Source organism: Mobula birostris, chromosome 9 (genome assembly GCF_030028105.1).
Source record: "Mobula birostris isolate sMobBir1 chromosome 9, sMobBir1.hap1, whole genome shotgun sequence".
Classification (NCBI taxonomy): Eukaryota; Metazoa; Chordata; class Chondrichthyes; order Myliobatiformes; family Myliobatidae; genus Mobula; species Mobula birostris.
In genome coordinates this window covers 52,673,479-52,697,381 of record NC_092378.1, presented here as the reverse complement: position 1 = coordinate 52,697,381, position 23,903 = coordinate 52,673,479, and the positions used below count along the sequence as shown (strand labels likewise).

At 41.7% G+C, this 23,903-nt stretch overlaps 1 protein-coding gene across 3 annotated transcripts in view; it reads left to right on the top strand.

The window, feature by feature from the left end:
- Positions 1–23,903, top strand: part of LOC140203376 (tetraspanin-33) — a 52,712-nt gene that overhangs the window by 16,757 nt on the left and 12,052 nt on the right. For all 3 annotated transcript variants that reach the window (XM_072269428.1, XM_072269429.1, XM_072269427.1), the window contains 3 exons: positions 15,513–15,637; positions 17,807–17,881; positions 18,992–19,087. In XM_072269428.1, the coding sequence (XP_072125529.1) occupies positions 15,513–15,637; positions 17,807–17,881; positions 18,992–19,087 (296 nt within the window). The remainder of the gene's footprint in view (positions 1–15,512; positions 15,638–17,806; positions 17,882–18,991; positions 19,088–23,903) is intronic.

The window sequence follows — 23,903 nt, the reverse complement described above, 5'->3', positions numbered from 1 at the left end:
TGGGATTCCTGCAGGGTTAAATCAATGTATACTCTTGTCAGGAATGCTCCCCTGTCAATGGTCCAAGCCCAAACTTCCCACTGGTCACTGTTGATGCATACCTGATTGAGTGTATTCCATTTAAAATTCTTGGCCAAAGCACTCCTACACTTGCCCCACTCTCTATTGTAACACATTTGGGCAATATTTAGCTTTCCCGAAATGCCCCTTGAGAAGAGGACATGGACAAGTTAATGACTGGACTGCAGCTTTCTTTGTTGTAAAGGTACACTCAGCAGACACTTTATTAGGTATAGGAGAGAACCCAGTGCAGTCTTCTGCTGCTGTAGCCCATCCACATCAAGATTCAACATACTGTGCGTTCAGAGATGCTTTACTGCACGCCGCTGTTGTTATGTGAATTACTGTTGCCTTTCTGTCAGCTTGAACTAGTCTTGCCATTCTCTTCTGACCTCTCTAGTTAACAAGGCATTTTCACCCACAGAACTGCTGCTCACTGGATGTTTTCTGTTTATCGCATCATCGCATCATTCTCTGTAAACTCGAGAGACTGTTGTGCATGAAAATCCCAGGAGATCGAACAACCATTCCATGATCAAAGTCACTTAGATAGCATTTCTTCCCCATTCTGATGTTTGGTCTGAACAACAACTGAACCTCTTCTTTCATTTTTCTCTCTTTCTCTCCCTCTCTCATTACGGTGGTCGGCACCCAGCTTAATGGTGCATTACTGCCACCTTCTGCTCCCAAGTGTGCAATAGACTTACATTCCAAATCCCTTCACCCAATCACACACACACACAAACCCTAACCTATACTTTATCCTCCCATCTTTGGCCATCCTAGTACCCTATTCCTGTTTACCCGTCATATCCTATAAAAAAAACCCTGTATCCCTTAAGAAAGCTAAAAATACCCAGACCTGTGCTCTCTCACCCATGCCCAGCAATCCTTTTAATGTGAATTCTTGCACCCCCAATTCCCTTAGTTTAATTCTCATCATCTCTCTCTGTATCCCTTACTTCCTGCAACTCAGAACTACATGTTCTACTGATTCCTCTTCCTGACATTCCTCACACAATCCTGTCTGGTGTTTCCCTATCATTTTCAATGTTTTGTTTAATGCACAGTGTCCCAGCCTGAACCTAGTCCACATAGTCTCCTCTCTTCTGTATCCACTACCTACCCTAGTACCTGCAACACTTTTTTATATTTGATATAAATGCCTCCCTTTCCCCTCCCTGTCCCATCTTTCTTGCCACATTTGGTTGATTTTTTCCCAGACTGCACACTTAACCCCTGCTTTACTGATACTAATGTGCATTTCTATGTTTTCTTTCTTTAACGCCCTCTTTGCCAACTCATCCACCCTCTCATTCCCCTTCACCCCTACATGTGCTGGAACCCATAGAAATTTTACCTGACCTCCCTGATTTGCAACTCTTGCAACTAACTGAAGAACTTCATAAAGTACATCTTGCTGACTGTTTGTGTGAAAAGACCTTAAACTTGTTAGAACTGAGGATGAATCTGAACATATCATTGCTTTGACTTGTCTGGCTTTCTGCACCCATTGCAACGCAACCAACACTGCCAGCATCTCCACTGTAAACACCCCTAACTTATTAGATGTTCTTCTGCTGATTCCAATTTCTTTTGCTGGTATTACCACTCCAAACCCTGTCACTCCTGTTACAGGCTCCTTCGCACCATCCATATAAATGTGAGTATAATCACTATACTTTTTCATCACATGACAGTTAAATGCACTTACCAAATCAGTTTTATATCTTCCTTTCCTTTTTACCTCTAACAAATGCCAATCTATGTCAGGCCATACAAGCTTCCATGGAGCTACAACCAGATAAACTACTGAAGGACTTACCCTTAGATCAAACACTACACATTCTTTAGCAATAATCATTCCCTACCCCAGGGGTCCCCAACCTTTTTTGCACTGCGGACCAGTTTAATATTGACCGACATTCTTGTGGGGGGGGGGGGTGTTAATCACGACCGGAATATAGGTGATAAGTGGCTAATACACTCAATTTTGTTTCTAAAAGCCTTTTTCTGACGAATTTAATATTAAACACAGCGCATATTTTCCTCGCATGAATATAGTGATGTCAATTATCAGGGGAGCGTGAAGTAAATGTTGAACGAACTTTCAGTAGAAGTGGTAGAGGCAGGTTCGATATTATCATTTAAAGAAAAATTGGACCGGTATATGGACAGGAAAGGAATGGAGGGTTATGGGCTGAGTGCAGGGTCGGTGGGACTAGGTGAGAGTAACGTTCGGCACGAACTAGAAGGGCCGAGATGGCCTGTTTCCGTGCTGTAATTGTTATATGGTTATATAAGTCAATAGCATCATAACATTTTAAGTAACGTTTGCATATTAAACACACAGCATATACTTTCCCGTATGAACATATAAAATCATTGCAACACACCAATATCGCTGAATCAGTGGGAGCCCTGGGCTTGTTTCCCTGCAACAACACCGTCCTATCGAGGGGTGATGGGAGACAGCGATACTCGAAAGAGGTTCCTTATGTCCACTCTATTCCGCGATTTAGTTTTCGTTGCATTCATTGCAGAAAACTTCGCTTCGCAGAGATATGTTGGAAATGGAAACAACGTTTTCAGTGCTTTCGTGGCTATCTCAGGATAGTCAGCCTTGACTTTGATCCAGAATGCCAGCAGAGATGTTATGTCAAACATACTTTTCAGCTCGTCGTCATTTGCAAGCTCGAGGAGTTGATCTCCTTCCCGCGCTGACATGGATGACGCGCGGGTAATGACCTCATATGTGTTCAAGTTCAACAGTGCATGACAGGGAATGAGGAAAGGTGCAGTTGACTCATATCGCCAAATCATATCGTTTCCTCGCGGCCCAGTAGCGCATGCTCTGCGGCCCAGTGGTTGGGGACCGCTGCCCTACCCGACTAAAGGTATCCCTCTGAAACCTCCCATTTGCCGAGCACTCCTGCAACGCTCCTTTAGCAGGGTGAAAATCATTGTGCCTCTGCAAGTTAGCCCAGTGGTTTGCCATCAATTGCATCCTTCTTAGTTCCAAAGGCATTATTCCCATTTCTGCCTGTAGGGCTGACACTGGAGACGTTTTAAAAGCCCTACTGCACACTCTCAAAGCCTGAGCCTGAATCACATCCAGTTTCCTTATAAGAGACCTAGCTGCTGATCCATATACTATATTTCCATAATCCAATACAGATCTTACTAAAGCCACATACATTCTCTTCAAAGCTGAACAACTTGCTCCCCATTCCCTACCAGTCAAACATCTCATCACATTTATTACTTTTTTAAATTTCTCCTCAACTTTCCTGATATGGTCTGCCCATGTTAATCGTGAATCAAATATAACTCCCAGAAATTTAAATGATCCAACTCTTTCTAATTCAATCCCATACATCCTTAACTTCTTCCCTACCTCAATTCTTTTCCTGGTAAAAAATACAGTTTGAGTTTTGTCTACTGAAAATCTACAGCCCCAATCATAACCCCACTCCACCACTTCATCAATTGCTCCTTGTAGTTTCCTGATTATATGCTCCATGTTCCTGCCTCTTTTCCACAAGGCCCCATCATCCGCAAACAGTGACCTACCTATATCCACTGGTACCTTTGTGAAGACATCATTGATCATAATGATGAAAAGTAACAGGCTAATCACACTACTTTGAGGTGTGCCATTTTCCACTATGTACTGTTTTGATAATTCTGATCCAATCCGAACTTGAATTTTTCTACCAAACAAAAAATCTTTAATCCAATTAAAAACTCTCCCACCAACCCCCATCTTGCGCAGTTTAATTAATAATCCTTCCTTCCACATCATATCATAGGCCTTTTCAATGTCAAAAAACACTGCAACTACCAATTCTTTATTTGCCTGGGCCTTTCTTATTTCAGTCTCTAACCTTATCACCGAGTCCATGGAATTCCTTCCCTTTCTAAAACCACTGATAACTTGCCAGCATTCCCCTCCTCTCAAGCTCATACGACAACCTTTCTGTTATCATCCTTTCCATTATCTTACATATATTTGATGTTAATGCTATTAGTCTGTAGCTAGTGGGTTTTGATGGATCCTTGCCAGGTTTCCTTATTGGAATTACTACTGCTTCTTTCCATGCATTTGGTAATCTCCCCTCCTCCCACACTCTGTTATAAAAATGCAGCAACTTCAAGAGCGCTCCTGCTCCTAGATTTTTTAGCATCACAGAGCATACCAGATCTTGCCCTGGGGAGGTTGGTCTCGATCTCTTTATTGCTCTCACCATTTCTGCTAACGTAAATGGATCATCAATTATATCATCTGTTCCTTCTCTCCTGTTTAACACACCTGGGTGACTATTTGTTCTTTCCCTTCTCCTTCTCCCTTCTTCAGACAAATTTTCTGAACTGTGTATCTGTACAAATGACTTGGCCATGATCTCAGCCTTATCCCTACTGGAGACTGACTTTCCTCCTCAGATATCATTACTGGATTTTTCCATTGCCTTCTGTCTCCTCCCATCCTCTTAATCATTCCCCATATCTCTCCCACAGGTGTTGTTCTTCCTATCTTGTCGCAAAAACTCTTCCAACTTGCCCTTTTAGCTTGACGTATAGTTCTTCTCACCACTGCCTGTGCTTTCTTATATTGAACCAAATGCTGCATATTATGGGTTCTTTTAACTTACCTGAATGCTCTATTTCTGTTTTTTACAGCCTAACAACATTCCTCTGTCCACCATGGTACCAGTTTCCTATTCATCCTATTTTTACTCCTGGGTATAGATCCTTCCGCTACCATAATAATTGCTGAAGTCACCTGACTGTTTAATTCATCTATATTTCCAGAAATATCAATCTTTGTCAATGCTTCTTCACTCAACTTCTGGAATTTACCCCAATCTGCTTTTCCAAACACCCACTTTGGGGTTCCACCACCTGGTCTTACTTCAACTCTTTCACCCACTGAACACAAAACCGGGTAGTGATCACTGCCTACTGTTGAAGCAGTCCAAACTCCCCAGTTACTAATGCCAGCCAAGGAATTAGACACTAACGTAATATCTAACACTGACTCAGTTCCTGTTGTTATATCTATCCTTGTGCCTCTACCATCATTCATACACACCAAATCCCTTTCTTCCATCAAATCTTCAATTACCTTTTCATTTGGATCTGTAATCGGATCCCCCCATATTGTGCTACGAGCATTGAAATCTGCACACCAGACAACTTTATGTCTGTTTTGTCCTTGTATCTTTAATAGGCTGTCCAAATCCAACCTTTTACATGGATTGTAGTAGTTAATTATAACCACTCCCTCCCCTCTCTCCCACACTTCCACCACTATGTATTCCTGATCATCTCCTTTTTCCAGTACCCTGTATGGTATACCTTGCTTGATTAACATAGCACAACCCCCTCCTCCCCCTAGATTTCTATCTTTCCTTATCATTGTATACCCATATACCACAAAGTCTAAAGTTGGTTTTAACCAAGTTTCCTGAATACACACTACATCCGGTTTTACAACCATTTCTTTAATAAAGTGCTTGAATTCCTGGCTATTGGCCAGTAAGCTCCTTGCATTCCATTGTAAAAGAACCACCATAATTAGTATTAACCAACACATGACACTTCCTGGCTTGACTGATTACTGAGGTTCTCCCTCACTTCCTCCCATGTCAGTCCTACTAACCCTAAATGGTTTACTGCTGCTTTTACCACCAGCTGAATTTTGTCACTTTTTGACTTTACCTCAGCCGTACTATTAATCACTCCTGCAATGAAGGTTACTAGAGCCTTTTTGTCTACATAAATCCTGTCATTTGTTCTTTGTTGCATCTCTCGTATCCCAATTGCTCCCTATTCATTAGGAGCATTATTCTGTTCTCTTGACATTCTTACAGCTTCTGCATAAGTGATCTTTCTTTTCACTCTTATTTCTTGAATTTTATTCTCCCGTCTCATAACTCTACACCCACTATATGCACATTATGAACTCCTCCACAATTGCAGCATTTTGGTTGCACTCCTGTTCCGCACTTTCCATATTCATGATCACCCCCACATCTAGCACATCTCCTCTGCCTTTTACAGTTTTTAGCTATGTGTCCAAACCTTTGACAATTATAGCACCTCAATGGCTTTGGCACAAACACCCTTACTGGGTAACTCATGAAACCCAGGAACACCTTCCTTGGCACTCTTTCTTCTTCAAATTCAATCAATACTGATTCACTTTCCTTTTTCACTCCCTCCTTTGTTGTTTTCAGTCTTTGAACATTCATTACTTTTTCTCCTTTGATATTCCTCTTTAACTCCTCCATATTTATACTCATTGGTACCCCCGTGATCACTCCTTTACAACCACTGTTTTGTGCTCCCACCCTCCCAGTGTATTCCACCTTGCATTTTCCTATCTCTTTTAGCTTGAGCGCTTTCTCAAGTTGTTCCTCATTCGCACATCTTACCAATAGATTGCCATCATTAAGGACTTTTGCAAATACTATTTCCCCCACCTTATTTGCCAGAGTTGTTGTTAGCACAAACAGGTTAATTTTCTTCATATGTCCCTGAGCTTTCTCATTAAACCTAATTATGACAACACCTTCTCTCTGAACTTGTTCATCTTCCTCATTTTCTGAGCTCTCTCCACTGTCATTTCTTATTCTTTTATTCCCTTTGTCTCAGTTTTCATTCATCCATCCCCTCACTATCTCTGCATTCCCTTTATTTCTCCCTTCACAATAATCCATTTCTCCCCAGCTGCCTGCCTCTAATCCCAAATCCCTATCCCGCTCCTTCTCCACTCTCTTTCCCTCAACCCCCCCCACCTTGTCTGCCATTACCAGACCCGCACAACCCCCTCCCAGCAATTCCCACTCCTTCCCCACTCTCTTTCCCTCAACAAGTTCCAAATCACATTCACGCATCAAAGCCACAAGAGCAACCATCAGCCGGGTCAGCAGTCAACCCAGCCCCTCAACCCCAGCCTCCAACTGAACCTCTTCTTCTTTGAGTTCTTACGGCAGTTGGCATCCACACTGTTGCATTACTGTCATCTTCAGGATTTATTGTCCCTCATTGTCCATTCACTTTAAAGCCGTCTTTCCAGTCCCATCGCCCTTAAATAACTAAACAACCATTTCCTCTCCTGATCACTCTCCCCACATTCCAATAAACCTTTAACACTGTTCTCTACCAGTCCTATTTTGTGTAATTGTTGTAACATTTGTTGCCTTTCCTGTGCAAATTTCCAGCATGAAATAAGGATATACTCTACTGTTTCAGTCTCCTGACATAGATCGCAAAAACCTGTTGGATGTTTATTTATGATGGCCAGAGTGCCATTAAGGTTGCTGTGCCCAATTCACAGTCTACTTATGATTACTTGTTCCTTCTGCTTTACTCCCCTACTTCTTCCCATATCTACTCTGTTCCGAATTGAATGTAAATGTCTTCCTTTTATTGCTCTATCCCAATGCTGCTGCCACTGTTGATTTGTCATTCTCCACACTGTGCTCTTCGCCTCTGATTTTGATAGTTTAATATTGACCACTATAGATCCTTTTTTGACCGCTGCTTTTGCTAGCTTATCTGCAGTCTCATTTCCCATAATACTCGAATGTGCTGGAACCCACATGAATGCGATATTTTTGCCTTGTCTAGCCAGTCTTGAATTTGCAAACAGGATTTCATAAAGCAGATCCTGGTGACCTCTAGCTGTACCCGCCTTAATGATTGCAAGAGCCGACACAGACTCGCTACATATCACAATATTATTACAATCAACCTGCTCACTCCATTCTAGTGCTAACAATATGGCAAACATTTCAACTGCATATACACTCAAGCAATCAGGTGCTCTCTTGCTAATCTCCACTCGATAACTTGGTACAACAATTGCAGACCCTGTTGCACCTGTTTCTGGATCTTTTGATCCATCAGTAAAAATCTGTATGCCTTTATATTTACATTCCCTATAACTATGATATTCAGAGTATATCAGCCGTCTTATTACTGTGCTTAATCTTAAGCAATTCCAAATCTACAGAGGGATTTTCTAATACCCAGAAAGGTCTGACAGGCCACACCACACTTGGACAAAACTCTTTATCGTATACACCCATATTTTTTGCTGTTTGCTCTCCTGTCCATCCAGAACTTTCTTTTTGTGACCTCTCCTTCTCTCAGCATGTCTGCAACACCCTTTTTGTAGGATGGCTATCGCCATGCCCCCTTAAATTAATCCAGTAATTGGCCTTCAGCCGTTTACACCGCAGCCCCAGTGGCATTTCATTTGCCTCAACTTGGAGTGCACACACTGGGGAAGTTCTAACCACTCCCAAGGATACCCTTAGAGCCTGAGCTTGCACGATACCCAGTTCTGCCAGCACAGATTTTGCTGCTGACCCGTATACAATACTTCCATAGTCTAATCTTGATCTTATTAATGCTACATAAATATACTTCAGTGATGCAAAATCAGCACCCCATTCCAATTCAGCAAGACACCTCATGACATTTATCACATTTTTACATTTACTAACTACATATCTAACATGTTCTCTCCATGTTAATCTCAAGTCAAAGTGCACTCCCAAAAACCAAAAACTTTCAACTCTCTCCAGGTTACTTCCATACAGATTCAAATTAAGTCCCTTGAACTTTTTCCTTGTAAAGAACATGGCTTTTGTCTTCTCCACTGAAAATTTAACACCCCACTTTGTTCCCCACTCTTCAATTTGATTAATTCCATCTTGCATTTTCATAACTATATGTTCAATATTTCTCCCTCTTTTCCACAAAGCCTGTCATCTGCAAACAATGACCTCCCCACTTCCGTTGGAATATTTACGAATATATCATTTATCAAAATGGAGAATAAAGTTGGACTCACTACACTCCCCTGAGGCATCCCGTTTTCTACAACATACTGGCTTGATAGCTCTGATCCTATCTTCACCTGAATAGTTCTCCTGTTTAAAAAGTCCTTAACCCAATTGAACATCGCCCTCCCCAATTCCCATTAAATGTAGTTTGGTTAGGAGCCCCTCTTTCCATAACATATCATAAGCTTTCTCAACCTCAAAAAAACTGCAACCACTGTCTCTTTATTTACTTGAGCTTTTCTTATTTCATCCTCTAGACACAACACTGGATCTATAGTATTCCTTCCTTTCCTGAACCCGCTTTGATACATAGCCAACATACCTCTACCTTCCAAGAAGTACACTAACCTCTCATTTATCATACATTCTGTAAGTTTACATTCATGTGACGTTAAGGCAATAGGCCTGTACTTTCCTGGCCTGCTGGCATCTTTCCCAGGTTTCCTTATTGGAATAATTATTGCCTCTTTCCAGCTCCCTGGTATTCTCCCTTCATCCCAGACTTTGTTATACAGAAGCAGTAGTTCTCCAGACTTCCTTCATTCAAGTGTTTTATCATAATATAACTTATTTCATCTTTACCTGCCGCAGTCTTTCCTGTTTTATCTAGTGCCTTTCTTAATTCTCCCATGCTGAAAGGGACATCTTGCACACCGTCAAGGTTAGTTTTCCTACATAAAGCCTCCATATTTTCAGCTTTTGTTCTCTCTCTACCCCTTCTTCCCTTCTCAGACAAATTATCAGAACTATGTACCATAACAAAAGTGTTTGCCAACAACTCTGCCTTTTCCTTATTTGTTACTGCAGTTACAGTTCCATCAACCAGAACTGGGTACCTCCACTCTCTCTTGTCCCCTCCCATCCTTTTTATCATCCCCCACACTTCTATTTGAGTTGTGGTTCCGATTGAATCACAATACTTTCTCTAGTTTGTTCTTTTAGCACGTCTTATTGTCCTCCTTACTACTGCCTGAGCTTGTTTGTACTGAATCATATGTTGGAGTTATGAGTTCTTTTAACCAGTTTAAATGCCTTATTTCTATTTCTCACTGCTTCCTTACAATTATCATCCCACCATGGTATTATTCTCTTTATTCTTCCTTTACTTTTAGGAATGGATTCTTTCTTTCTTTTTCAATCTTTTTATTAATTTTAGAATATATAAAGAAAACATAGCAATGATACAAATAACAGGAGATAAATTGTTATACTTACGAACAGTAATCGTAAAGTCCAATATTGAAATTTGACAAAGCTCCCAATCATATAAAACTAACAACAGATAATACAAATCAAAAAAAAACTAAAAAAAACATGAAAAAGAAAAAAAAACAAAACCAAAAAAAAAATCCCATCCCAAAAGAAAGACAAAATTAATCAACTAAACTAAAAGACTTGGGCAAATCTAAGGGCTTAAAAATGAAAAAGAAGAAAACCTCAGTGCCGACGACTCCATTCCCCTCCAACAGCAATACAGAGAAATAAAACAAGTTTGGAAATAAAGATATTACATTAAGTGAAAATGCTGAATGAATGGCCTCCAAGTTTTTTCAAACTTAATGGAAGGGTCATAAACTGCACTTCTAATTTTCTCCAAATTCAAACACAGCATAGTTTGTGAAAACCAATGAAATACCTTAGGAGGGTTAATCTCTTTCCAATTCAACAAAATAGACCTTCTAGCCATTAAAGTAAGAAATGCAATCATCCTTCGTGATGAAGAGGTTAAATTATTTAAATCTATCATTGGTAGTCCAAAAATAGCAGTAATTGGATGCGGTTGTAAGTCTATATTTAAAACCGTTGAAATAATATCAAAAATATCTTTCCAATATTTCTGCAACAGGGGACATGACCAAAACATGTGGGTTAGAGAAGCTATCTCGAAATGACATGTGTCACATATTGGATTAATATAAGAGTAATAGCGAGATAGTTTATCTTTGGACATATGAGCCCTGTGTACTACTTTGTACTGTACTAACCTATGCTTAGCACATACAGAGGATGAATTCACCAACTGAAGAATTTTTTCCCATTTTTCAGTCGGTATATTAATCTCAAGTTCTCTTTCCCAGTCAGCTTTAATTTTATTAGAAGCATCAGGACATAAATTCAAAATTATATTATATATGATTGCTACAACACTTTTCTGAGAGAGATTTAAATCTAAATTTTTTCCAAAATATCCATTGGATATGGATGTGGGAAATTAGGGGAAACAGTAATTAAAAAGTTCCTAATCTGTAAATATCTAAAAAAGTGAGATCTGGGTAAGTTATATTTATTAGAAAGTTGATCAAAAGACATAAAACAATTATCCATAAATAAATCACGAAAAGATATTATACCTTCGATTTTCCAATCAGAGTAAGCTTGATCCATCGTGGAAGGTTGAAAAAGAAAGTTTGACAAGATGGGGCTTGCTAGGATAAATTGATTGAACCCAAAAAATCCAAAAAACCCAAAAAATGGATTCTAATGCAGCTGATATTATACCTTGTTTTAATATGCTGTCAAGTGTTTCTACGTCCATTCCATCACTGGCCTGACTTAGATATCTATCAATTTTTTCCAGAAATTTCTCCCAGTTGGCTTTCTCAAGGATCCATTTCCCACCTGTATTCTCTTTGACCAATGAAGCAGAAATATTTATCTTGCACCAGATTGGGTAATGATCACTCCCTACAGTTCCTTCTTGGTACACTAACCAATCACACACTGATGCAATGGAGTTTGATACTAATGTAAGATCAAGCACAGATTCTTTACATGTATTAACATCAATTCTAGTACTACTGCCATCATTTAGGCACACTAAATACTTCTCATCTAACAACTCCTCCGTTACCTGACCATTAATGTCTGTTCTGTCACTCCCCCATAATACATTATGTCCATTAAAATCACCACACCAAACAACGTTACTACTATTCTGCCCTTCTATCTCCTCAAGCTTGTTTAACTCCAGTCTTTTGCATGGATTATAATAATTCACAATCACCAACTCTTTCCTTTCAGCCCATATTTTTACTACCACATACTCTTGTTCACTTCCTACACCTAGTATTCTACAAGGAATACCTTGCTTTACATAAGTTGCACATCCTCCTCCTCCACCCTCTCTCCTGTCTCACCCTACTGCCTCATAACCATATAAAACAAAATCTAAATTAGGTTTTAACCAGATCTCCTGGATACACACAACATCTGGCTTTTCTCTCCTACTGGCTATAAACTGCATGAAATCTTGTCCATTTGCAATCAGGCTTCTTGCATTCCATTGAAGTAGCATTATTAGTAATATCAACCCACACATACTGTCTCTTGACTTGACTGTACCCTGAGTTCATCGTTTACTTCTTCCCATTTTAATCCTATTACACCCAAATGGTGCTCTGCAGCTTTCACAATAATCTGAATCCTTTCAGTTTTAGATTTGATCTCATACGTTGGGTTTACCACTCCTGCTATAAAGGTCACCAATTTCTTCTTCCCTATCCATGCATTCTTCTTATCTTGCCTTTCTTTAGCTGCCACTTGCTCTTTGCTACACCCTCCCTCATTCATTTTCTTCTGTCCTGCCAACTTGGCTGCCTCAGCATATGAGACTTTTTCCTTCACTCTTATCTGCTGCACCTCCACCTCTTTTTTCAACACCTCACATCCCCAGTACGCTACACTGTGGTTACCTCCACAATTACAGCACTTTGGTCTCACTCCCTCTCCACATTTTCCATATTCATGTTCCCCACCACACCTTGCACATCTTCTCTTTCCTTTGCACACTTTAGCCACATGCCCAAACTCCTGGCAATTGAAACACCTCAGGTTTTGATATATATTCTCTTACACTGTATCTTAGAAATCCAAAATATTACTCCTTTGAAGGCACCTTATCCTCAAATTCTACCAGAACAGTTTCAGTCTCCCTTTTCTCTGCTCCCCTTGTCATTCTTCTCACACTCTTCACTGAACTATTCCTCACCCTCAAGTTCTCCACTAGCTCCTTCATATTAACACTGAGGGGAACCCCGGATATCACCCCACTGCAACCATTGACCCTTTGTGCTCCAACTCTTACAACCCTGGACACTTTGACTTTCCCAACATTAGTTACCTTCATTGCCTTCTCCACCTGCTCTTCAGTTTTACATCCTATCAGCAGGTTTCCATCTCCCAAAATTCTCGCATGGTTCACTTCCCCTACTTGTCCTCTAATGATTTTTGTTAGCTTAAGTGGATCGATTTTCTTTACTCCCCCTTGCCCCTCAAATCTTATCATTACATTTAGCAATTTTGCCCTCGGGCCCTTCTCCTCAACTTCTCTTCCCTCACTTTCCGATCCACTTACACTAGACCCACCTTCTTTCTTTCTCTTCCGACCCATCATCTTCCTGTTCTTAGTCCCTCTCCCTACCTCTTCCCACTCACACTCCGTGCTATTGCAGTCACCATCAGTCTCCCTCCCTGCCATCCTATCAGAGTTTGCAAGGGACCGTGTACGAATATCGTTCCGGACCTGGACAGACCATCAATCAATATTCCCACAGAATGTCCCCCACAACACCCCACAGCCAGCAGCTAACTCGTATCTCTGGCCCAACAGCTGGAGCTTCAGCAGTTCTCCTCCAGCCAGCACAGCCTTTCAGGCAGAGCAACTCAACCTCTTGATCATGTCTGCATGATTTTATCCACTTAATTGCTGCCATGTGATCTGTTGATTAGATATTTGCATTAACAAGCAGGTGTACAGGTGTATCTAATAAAGTGGCCACTGAGTGTACAGTATTTCTGCATGGCTACAAGGTAAGGTCCAGGATTCCAACCTGATAAAGGTTCTCAGCCCAAAATGTGGACTGTTCATTCCCCTCCATAGATACCATCTGACCTGCTGAGATCCTGCAGCATTTTATATTTGTTCTTCTGGATTTCCAACATCTGCAGAATCTTATGTGGCAGTGATAGTGTAAGACTGGTCTCGTACTCTCAGTTGCTTCATGCCACTGAAACTGGCATAAGCACTGGCCTGATGGGCCACAAGGCTCGGGACAGACGTTGACTTTGACTTTCAGGCTGAAGGATCCCGGTCTGAAATGTTGACTGTTTATTCACTTCCATAGGTGCTGCCCGACCTGCTGAGCTCCTCCAGCATTTTGAGTGTGTTGCCCTGTAGAGAACACTGGTTTAGGAGGTACTGACAGACCAGCCTGGGAGTGCTGTTGCAGATGAAGATACTTGCATTCCTGTGCAGCAGTAGCAGAAGGAGTGAATGATGAATGATGGATAGGAATAGAGCGTTGTTTTGGCTTGGATGTTGCAAGGCATACCTTCTGCTAATCAAGAGTCTGCAATTCCTCCATGCTTTTAACTCCTGAAACACTATTTCTAGTATTAGTTGCAACTCCAGTACAACTACTCCTTCATGCACTGGCATCTCCACTCCATCTCCTTCATCTTCTTCAATCCACTCTCAAAGACAGAACCTTGGGTTACCTTGCTCTTTGAAGATCTCAGATAGATGTTTGTTTCTTGATCATTCATAAAATAAACTTCTCAAGAGCCTTCCCCTTAGGTGAGCTTTCAATTATGTCTCCAAGCCTTTCCCTGAGCTTTCACTGCTCACCCATGAGAGACCTCATACACTGTTCTTTGCTTAAGGTATATCAAAGATTGAAGTTACGCACACAAAATGTTGGAGGAACTCACCAGGTCAAGCAGCATCTATGGGAAGTAATAAAGAATCAGCATTTTGGGGTGAGACACTTCATCAAGTCCAGAATGGAAAGGGGAAGAAGCCAGAATAAGAAGGGAGGAAGGGAAGGAGTGTAAGCTAAAAGGTGAGAGGTGAAGCCAAGTTTATGCAGGAGTCGGGATGGGGTGAGAAGCTGGGAGGTGATAGGTGGAAAATGTAAAGGGTTGAAGAAAACCAGATTCTGATAGGAAGGAGAGTAGACCATGGGAGAAAGGGAAGGAGGAGGGGCACCAGGGAGAGGTGATGGGCAGGTGAGGAGGAGAGAAGGGGTAAGAGGGGAGCCAGAATGGGGAATGGGGAATGAGAAAAAAGGGAAGAGGGAGGAGGGAGAAATTAATAGGAGTTATTGAAATCAATGTTCTTGCCATCAGGTTGGAAGCTACTCAGATGGAATATGAGGTGGTCAAAGTTCAAAGTTAACTTCTCCAACCTGAGAGTGGCCTCATCATGACCGTAGAGGAGGCAATGGACAGACATGTCGGAATGATTATGGGGACTGGAATTAAAATGGTTGGCCACCAGGAAATTCCACTTGTTGCAGATGGAGTGAATGTGATTGATTTAAGTTTGAAGGTGCAGATTTAAATTACTATTTTAATAAGTGTTATGTCATACTGTCTCACAACCTGTTTGTGTTACAGTTGCCTTTGATGTTCTTTTGCTGCAGCCCACCTTAAATCTTTCTGATGCAGGAGACTGCAGATGTTGGAATCTAGAGTAAGAGCAAGCTGAGGAACTCAGCAGGTCGAGCATCACCTGTGGCGGCAAGGGGTTGGTTAATATTTCAGATCAAGACCCAGCATTGTGTTCAAAGTTTGCACTTTTCTCTTTTCTTTCAGGTGCTGTGGATTCACTGATAGCAGACCCTGCACTAATACTGATCACTGTGGGATGCTTAATATTCTGTATCACTTTCCTGGGCTGTTTTGGAGCTCTGCGCGATATTCAGATTCTGCTGAAAATAGTGAGTACCCAGCAACGTATGGTCATGCCTTTTGGTGGAAGGAATAAAGACACAGACTATTTTCTAAACAGGGAGAAAATTCAGTAATCTGAGGTGCAAAGGGACCTGGGAGTTCTTGTAAAAGTTAAATTGTTGGTTAAGTGGTAAGGAAGGCAAATGCAATATCGGCATTCATTTCAAGAGGACTGGAGTAGCAAAACCAAGGATGTAATGCTGAGGCTTTCTAGGGCATTGATCAGACAGTATCTGGAGTATTGTGAGCATCTTTGAACATTGGAGAGGGTCCAGTGAAGGTTTACGAGAATGATCCCAGGAATAACTGTTTAATGTATGAGAAATGTTTGATAGCTCTGGGCCTGTACTCACTGGAGTTTGGAAGAATGTGTGGGATCTCTTTGAAATCCATTGAATATTGAAAGGCCTAGATAGAGTGGATGTGGAGAGGATGTTTTCTATCATGGCTGAGTCTAGGACCAAAGGGCACAGCCTCAGGATAGAGGGAAGTCCATTTAGAACAGAGATGAGCAGAAGTTTCTTTAGCCATGATAGAATGGTGGTGCAGTTTCAATGGGCTGAATGGCTTAATTTTGTTCCTATGTCTTATGGTCTTATGTACGTGTTACGAAATTTGCTGTTTTCCAGCAGCATTACAGTGCAAGGCATAAACATTTACTATATAGCTACAAAATAAATAGTGCAAAAGATGAAAATCGAGTTATTGGGTATATTTAAAGCATATTTCAGCCAACATCTGCAGGGGGTAATGAACAGGTTCTTAGTTTAGGTTAGGTTAGTTTAGGTTCTTAGTTGGTAAGGGTGTCAAAGGTTTTGGGGAGAAGGCAGGAGAATGGTGTTGGGAGGCATAATAAATCAGCCATGAGGGAATGGTGAAGATCTGATGGGCCAAATGGCCTAATTTTGAAGTTTGAATAGCTTCGTTTCCACTTATTTAACTTAAGGTGTATTTGCCAAGTTATAGAATCTGTTTCAAGCTCATCTTCAATTTAATTATATCTAGGATAACCTAATGAAGAAACAAATCTAACAGTGATGTAAAAATAACAGCAGAAATATGAGTGAAGAACTTCATGAGCTTAAACATCCCGAAGTGCAATTACTGGAGTCAAGAAGCACGATATCCAATAGAAGACTCTCATTGAAAGCAATGAGTAAATTACCAGATAGAGACCTGGGAACAGGAGAATATCAAATAACCTATTAAGCTTATTCCATCATTCATTGAAATCTTGGTTGCTCTGTGTTTTAATTTCATTAACTGGCCTTTGCTCCATAGTGGTTAATAAAAACCTTCATTTTTTTCATGTAGAAGTAACATCCACACCATCAATTGCCATTTGTGGAAGAGAGTTTCAAATTTCCCCTCCCCAATCCCATTCCGACATGTCAGTCCATGACCTCATCTCCTGCCATGGTGACTCCACTCTCAAGTTAGAGGAACACCTCACATTCTGTCCGGTTAGCCTCCAATCCAATGGCATGAACACTAGTTTCTCTAACTTTCAGTGATTCCACCCTCCCCCCTCTGTTTTTTTCCATTCCTCACCCTGGCCACCCTCTCTCCTCTTCTCTTCACCTGCCCATCACCTCTCTCCGGTGCCCCCTCCTTCCCTTTATTCTATGTTCCACTCTCCTCTCCTATCAGATTGATTCATCTTCAGCCCTTTACCTTTTCTACCCATCACCTCCCACCTTCTCACCTCATTCCCTCCTCTACCACCCACACTCCTTAACCTGGCTTCAGCTATCACCTGCCAGCCTGTACTTCTTTCCCTACCCCTTCTACCCTCTTATTCCAGCTTCTTCCCCACTTCCTTTCCAGTCCTGATGAAGGGTCTCAGCCCAAAACATAGACTGTTCATTCCCTCCTGCAGATGTTGGCTGAAATATGGTGGGTGTGTAGTCAGGGCATATTTGGGACATTTAAGCACATGGATGATAGATGGATGATAATGTAGGGCTATGTAGGAAGGATCATTTGGATTGATCTTAGAGTAGATTAAAAGGGTGGAACATTGTGAGCTAAAGGGTCTGTACTCTGCTCTGTTCTGTGTTGTATGATATTTTTCCCAGGTTTAACATTAGGTTGTTATCCTTTCTCTCTATGATACCCCACGCTGTATAAACTCAACCTTGAATTTGTATTGGCAGTTCCTCTGGACTCTCCTGCTCATTCTGCTACTTCAAGTAACAGTTGCTACACTTGGCTTCATATTCTCTGAAAAGGTAATTTGAATATTCAACTATTTTTGTCTCTTTTTTTGTGCCTTTGCATTATTTAGCTGGTACAAAGAGAACGAACTATCCATCCCATGGTTATAGGATGAGGGCTGTAGAGAGAGGGTTTCACACTACACGTATTGCCCATGCTGGTTCTTCTAGATTTGCTGCTAGTTTCCAGGAGAGCATAAAAAGTTTGCAAAGAGGTTTGGACCTGTTAAACTCACAATCAAAAAGATGACAAGTGGAGTACAATGTGAGGAAAAGAGAGATTGTGTACAATTATGGGAAGAAAGAAGACAAACTATATTTTTATGTGGGATGAGCAAACATATGCTGGCATGTTGAGGGACCTTGGTATCTGGTTTGTGAGACTCAGAAGCTAAATTTAAGGTACAAAAGATACTCAGACAGATGATCATTTGGCCTTTATTGGAAGGAGAGTGGAATACTAAAGAGTGAGCAAGTCTTGCTGCAGTTGTGAAGGGCTTTGTGATATCTTATATAGTTTCTATGCCCAAATACAGAGCTGCAGATGGAATTAGGATGAAGTAGACCCAGCCCCTCTTGTGGAGAACCTGATTCTGCCCGAGTGGCTGTGCCATTCACAAATGGAGTGTGTACCAGTGTAAATCAGAGGCACAGGTCCACCCTGAGTCCTCCATGCTCACGCCTGTCAATTCATGTAAAAGGCATATGGATAACCCCAGACGGAAAGTGGAAATGTTCTGTCCGGGTTTCTGAAGAAATGCAATCACAAGGTGTGTAGTATTACTCATTCATGGATATATAAACAGACAGGTGCGAGGATCTTGTTTGCCTCATTCGGTTTATTTTTCCATGAAAATGAAACCATTTGGTCTTCCTGTCTGTTTACTCTCAGGGACTTGACCAACAGCAGCGTTGAGGATCCAACCAGCACATATAGGAAGTACACATGTTCTGATGAAAGATCATCTACCTGAAACATACCTCTCTCCACAGATGCTGCTTGACCTGCTGAGTATCTCCGGAATTATCTATCTTTTTTCCCAACTTCCTGCATCTGCAATGTTTTGTTTTCCAATAATTCCACAAAGCTTAAACCATCTCTAAATTTTATTTCATTTGTTTCAGGTGGAAAAAAAAGCAGTGGGATTACTGGAGAAAGGAATTATCAGATACAGGGATGATCTGGATCTGCAGAATCTCATTGATTATATCCAGAAAAAGGTATTGGTTCTTCCATCTTGGTGACCATAGATTCAATTATGATCTGCTTTGAGTTTCAGTGGAATCATTTAAATGTGACAGCATTGCAATACAATATAGTATTTGAGCATCTTTTGGGTCGCAGAGTGGAGATGCGTCTCTACCAAAGGAGGTGAAAGGCGCTTCTTCCCTCCGCTAGCCTGTAGGTCACCCTTGGGGAAAGTTTAGCACCTGCTTAGCCCCCTGATCAGGGTCACGTGAGGCGCTGGGAGCAGGTGGTAGATGGTCGAATGAGCAGCTGGTCCATATCACAAGTCCTTGTTGGGCGACAACTGATGCCAGACAGACAAACTCTGAAGAGTATTGATAATGACTGGGATCACCTGTCTTGTAAAAACACTACTCAAAGCAAGGCAATGGCAAACCACTTTTGTAGAAAATTTGTCCAAAGCAATCATAGTCATGGAAAGATCATGGTTGCCCACGTCATACCACATGGCATGTAACGAACAAATGAAGCATCTTTCTCAACCTCGGGTACTTGTGCAGTATGGATGTTCTAAGTTTCCTCCCAAGTAGCCAGTATTTGTGGGTGGTTGAATAATTGGCTTCTGCAAATTAGATGAGTGGAAATTAACCAAAGGGGAGATGGTGGGCATGTGGGAGAGGATAGGCTGCGAGGCGGTAGGGAAATGAGGCAAGGGTGAATAGGATTGGTGGGATGGTCTTGCAGGGAGCTGGCACTGAATCAATGGGCTGAATAGCCACATGTTTCTTAAGGAGCCTTGAGAAGACTGTTCTTGATTCCTGCTTGTAGAGAACAAATTTCTTATCACTGGAGAAATATTAATTCAACATCTGGTTCAAAAATAAACCAGCTCTATAGAGTTTGATGTGGTACTTTTGACTAAACCTCACCAATAGTTCAAGAGCTCCGGAAAGAAGAAACATTGGAGGCCTCCCCACAAAAAGAGGCAAGGCTTCAGTGCTTCAGAAGGACTTAGACAGATTAGGAGAACGGGCAAAGAAATGGCAGATGGAATACAGTGTTCAGGTAGTGTATGGTCATGCACTTTGGCAGAAGAAATGAAATGGATGACTATTCTCTAAACAGAGAGAAGATACAAAAAAACTGAGGCACAAGGGGACTTGGGGGTCCTTGTGCAGGATTCTCTGAAGGTTAATTTGCAGGTTGAGCCTGTGGTGAAGAAGGCAAATTCAGTGTTAACATTCATTTCAACAGGACTAAAAGATACAAGCAAGGATGTAATGTTGAGACTTTATAAGGCACTGGTGAGGCCTCACTTGAGGTATCGTGAGCAGTTTTGGGCCCCATATCTTAGAAAGGATGTGCTGAAACTGGAGATGTTTCAAAGGAGGTTCACAAAAATGATTCCAGGATTGAATGGTTTGTCATATGAAGAGTGTTTGATAGCTCTGGACCTGTATTCACTGGAATTCAGAAGAATGAGGGGTGACCTCATTGAAATCTATCAATGCTGTAAGGCCTTGATAGAATGGATGTGGAGAGGATATTTCCTGTGGTGGGAGAGTCTAAGACAAGAAAACACAGCCTCAGAATAGAGGGGCATTCTTTTAGAATGAAGATGGGGAGAATTTCTTAAGCCAGAGAGTGGTGGATCTGTGGAATTATTTGCCACAGGCAGCTGTGGAGGCCAAGTCTTTATTTATATTTAAGGCAGAGATTGATTGGCCAGGGCATGAAGGGATAAGGGGAGAAGGCAAGAGATTGGGGCTAAGAGGATAATTGGATCAGCCGTAACGAAATGGCGGAGCAGACTCGATGGGCAAATGGCCTAATTCGGCTTCTATATCTTATGGTCTTATGGCCTTCAGGTTGCACTCCAAGTTCTGCCCTCACGTCCCTGTGGACACATTGGACTACTCTAAGGGAAAACTTTTAAAAGGGACTAAAAGGGGCAGATTTTTCACATGGAGGTTGGTGAGTATTTGGAATGAGCTGACCAAGGATGGGGTAGAGCTCATGTTCAAAGTAAATTTATTATCAAAGTGCATTCATATTACCATATACTGTTTTGAGATTCATTTTCTTGCAGACATTTACAGGAAAAATGAAATACAATGGAATTTTATAAAAAACTGTACAAAAACAGACAAAGGCTGGCAAACAACCAATGTACAGTTGAAGACAAACTGTGCAAATAAAAATCATACTGAGAGTATGATTGTAAAGAGTCCTTGGAAGTGAGTCTGTCAGTGATAGAATTAGTTCAGGGTAGTGGTGAATGACGTTATCCATGCCAGTTCAGGAGCCTATTGGCTATGGGATCTAAGAACTGATGGTAGCAGCAAGAGGACATGGCCTCGATGGTCAAAAAATTCAATCAGGCTCATAAGGCACATTGATGAAGGTAGAGCAGTAGATGTAGTGTGTATGGATTTCAGCAAGGCATTTGATAAGGTACCCCATGCAAAGCTTATTGAAAAAGTAAGGAGGCATGGGATCCAACGGGACATTGCTTTGTGTATCCAGAACTGGCTTGCCCACAGAAGGCAAAGAGTGATTGTAGACGGGACATATTCTGCATGGAGGTCGGTCACCAGTGAAGTGCCTCAGGGATCTGTTCTGGGACCCCTACTCTTCGTGATGTTTATAAATGACCTGGATGAGGAAGTGGAGGGATGGGTTAGTAAATTTGCTGATGACACAAAGGTTGGGTGTGTTGTGGATAGTGTGGAGGGTTGTCAGAGGTTACAGCGGGACATTGATAGGATGCAAAACTGGGCTGAGAAGTGGCAGATGGAGTTCAACCCAAACAAATGGGAGAATATAGTATTAGTGGTAAGGCTCTTGGTAGTGTGGAGGATCAGAGGGATCTTGGGGTCTGAGTCCATAGGACACTCAAAGCTGCTGTGTAGGTTGGCTCTGTGGTTAAGAAGACATACGGTACATTGGCCTTCATCAATCGTGGGACTGAGTTTAGGAGCTGATAGGTAATGTTGCAGCTATATAGGACCCTGGTCAGACCCCACTTGGAGTACTGTGCTCAGTTCTGGTCGCCTCACTACAGGAAGGATGTGGAAACCATAGAAAGGGTGCAGAGGAGATTTACAAGGATGTTGCCTGGATTGGAGGGCATACCTTATGAGAATAGGTTGAGTGAACTCGGCCTTTTCTCCTTGGAGCGACGGAGGATGAGGGGTAACCTGATAGAGGTGTACAAGATGATGAGAAACATTGATCGTGTGGATAGTCAGAGGCTTTTTTCCAGGGCTGAGATGACTAACATGAGAGGGCACAGATTTAAGGTGCTTGGAAGTAGGTACAGAGGAGATGCAGAGAGTGGTGAGTGCGTGAGTGCGTGGAATGAGCTGCCAGTGATGGTGGTGGAGGCGGATACAATAGGGTCTTTTAAGAGACTCCTGGATAGGTACATGGAGCTTAAAAAAATAGAGGCCCATGGGTAATCCTCGGTAATTTCTAAGGTTAGGACATGTTCGGCACAGCAGTGTGGGCCAAAGGGCCTGTATTGTGCTGTAAGTTTTCTATGTTTCTAAGGAACATAGTTTTAAGAGAGAGGGAAAAGATTTAAAGGAGCATTTGAGGGGGTAGGTTTTTCATTCAGTGTGATGGGCATATAGAACTGCCACAGGAAGCTGCATTTAAAACATGCAAATGACATTTAGGCAGATATATGGATTCCATCTGGGTAACCTCTGACCTGATGGAATAAATATTGATTTCTCCTTCTGAATAAAAAAATAAAAAAAATAAATCCCTCCGCCTCCCCTCTTCCTCTATTCCCCAGTCTGGCCTCTTACCTCTTCTCAGCTGCCTATCACTTCTCCCTAGGTCCTTTCCTCCTTCCCTTTCCCCCATGGTGCAGTCTCCTCTCCTCTCAGATTCCTTCCTCTTCCGCCCCCTACCTTTCCCACCCACCTGGCTTCACCTATCACCTTCTAGCTATCCTCCTCCCCTCCCCCCCCCCCACCTTTCTCATTCTGACGTCTTCCATCTTCTTTCTCAGTCCGCCAGAAAGGGTCTCGGCCTGAAACGTTGGCTCTATGTTCATTTTCATAGATGCTGCCTGACTTGATGATTTCCTCCAGCAATTTGTGTAAGGTACTGGACATGGATAAGGAAGGTTTAGAGGGATGTGGGCCAAATAGGTGGAAATAGGACAAGCTTAGATGTGTTACTTGGACAGGGTGGATGAATTGGGCCAAAGAGCCTATATCTGTCCTATCTAACTCTACGACTCAATGAACTGAAGGAGTAACAATCTGCTGCTTCCACTAACATTACAATGGTTTCATCCTTGCTGCTAACCATTTTCTGGTTTTCCCCTCTCAGTTATTTTCAATAAAGTCAAAGCACAAAACTAAAGAAATAACCTTATCCTTTGAGTTCACTGCATGCCCTGCTCGAGAGTCCAAAAAGCCTCAATTTAATCAAAAACAGGAAATGCTGGAGGTATCAGGTAGTATTTGTGGGAAGAGATAGAAGGGAAAAGTGTTAGCTCAGCTTCTTTTCCTACAGATGCAGCTTGTTTCTGCTGAGTATTTTCAGCATTTTCTGTTTATATATTTTTATTTTAGAGATGCAGCCAGTAACAGACCCTTCTGGCCCAATGAGCCCACTCTGGCCTATTACAACTCAGTCAATTGACCTACTTACCCGTATGTCTTTGGAAGGTGGGAGGAAACCAGAGCCCCTAACCACACGGTCACGAGGAGAACATACAAATTTCTGCCAGACCAGCAGAAATGAATGTGTATCACTGAGCTGTAATAAGACCATTAAGGCATTAAGTGTGTACTGGAAATAGAAGCAATTTTGAGTATTAAAACGCTT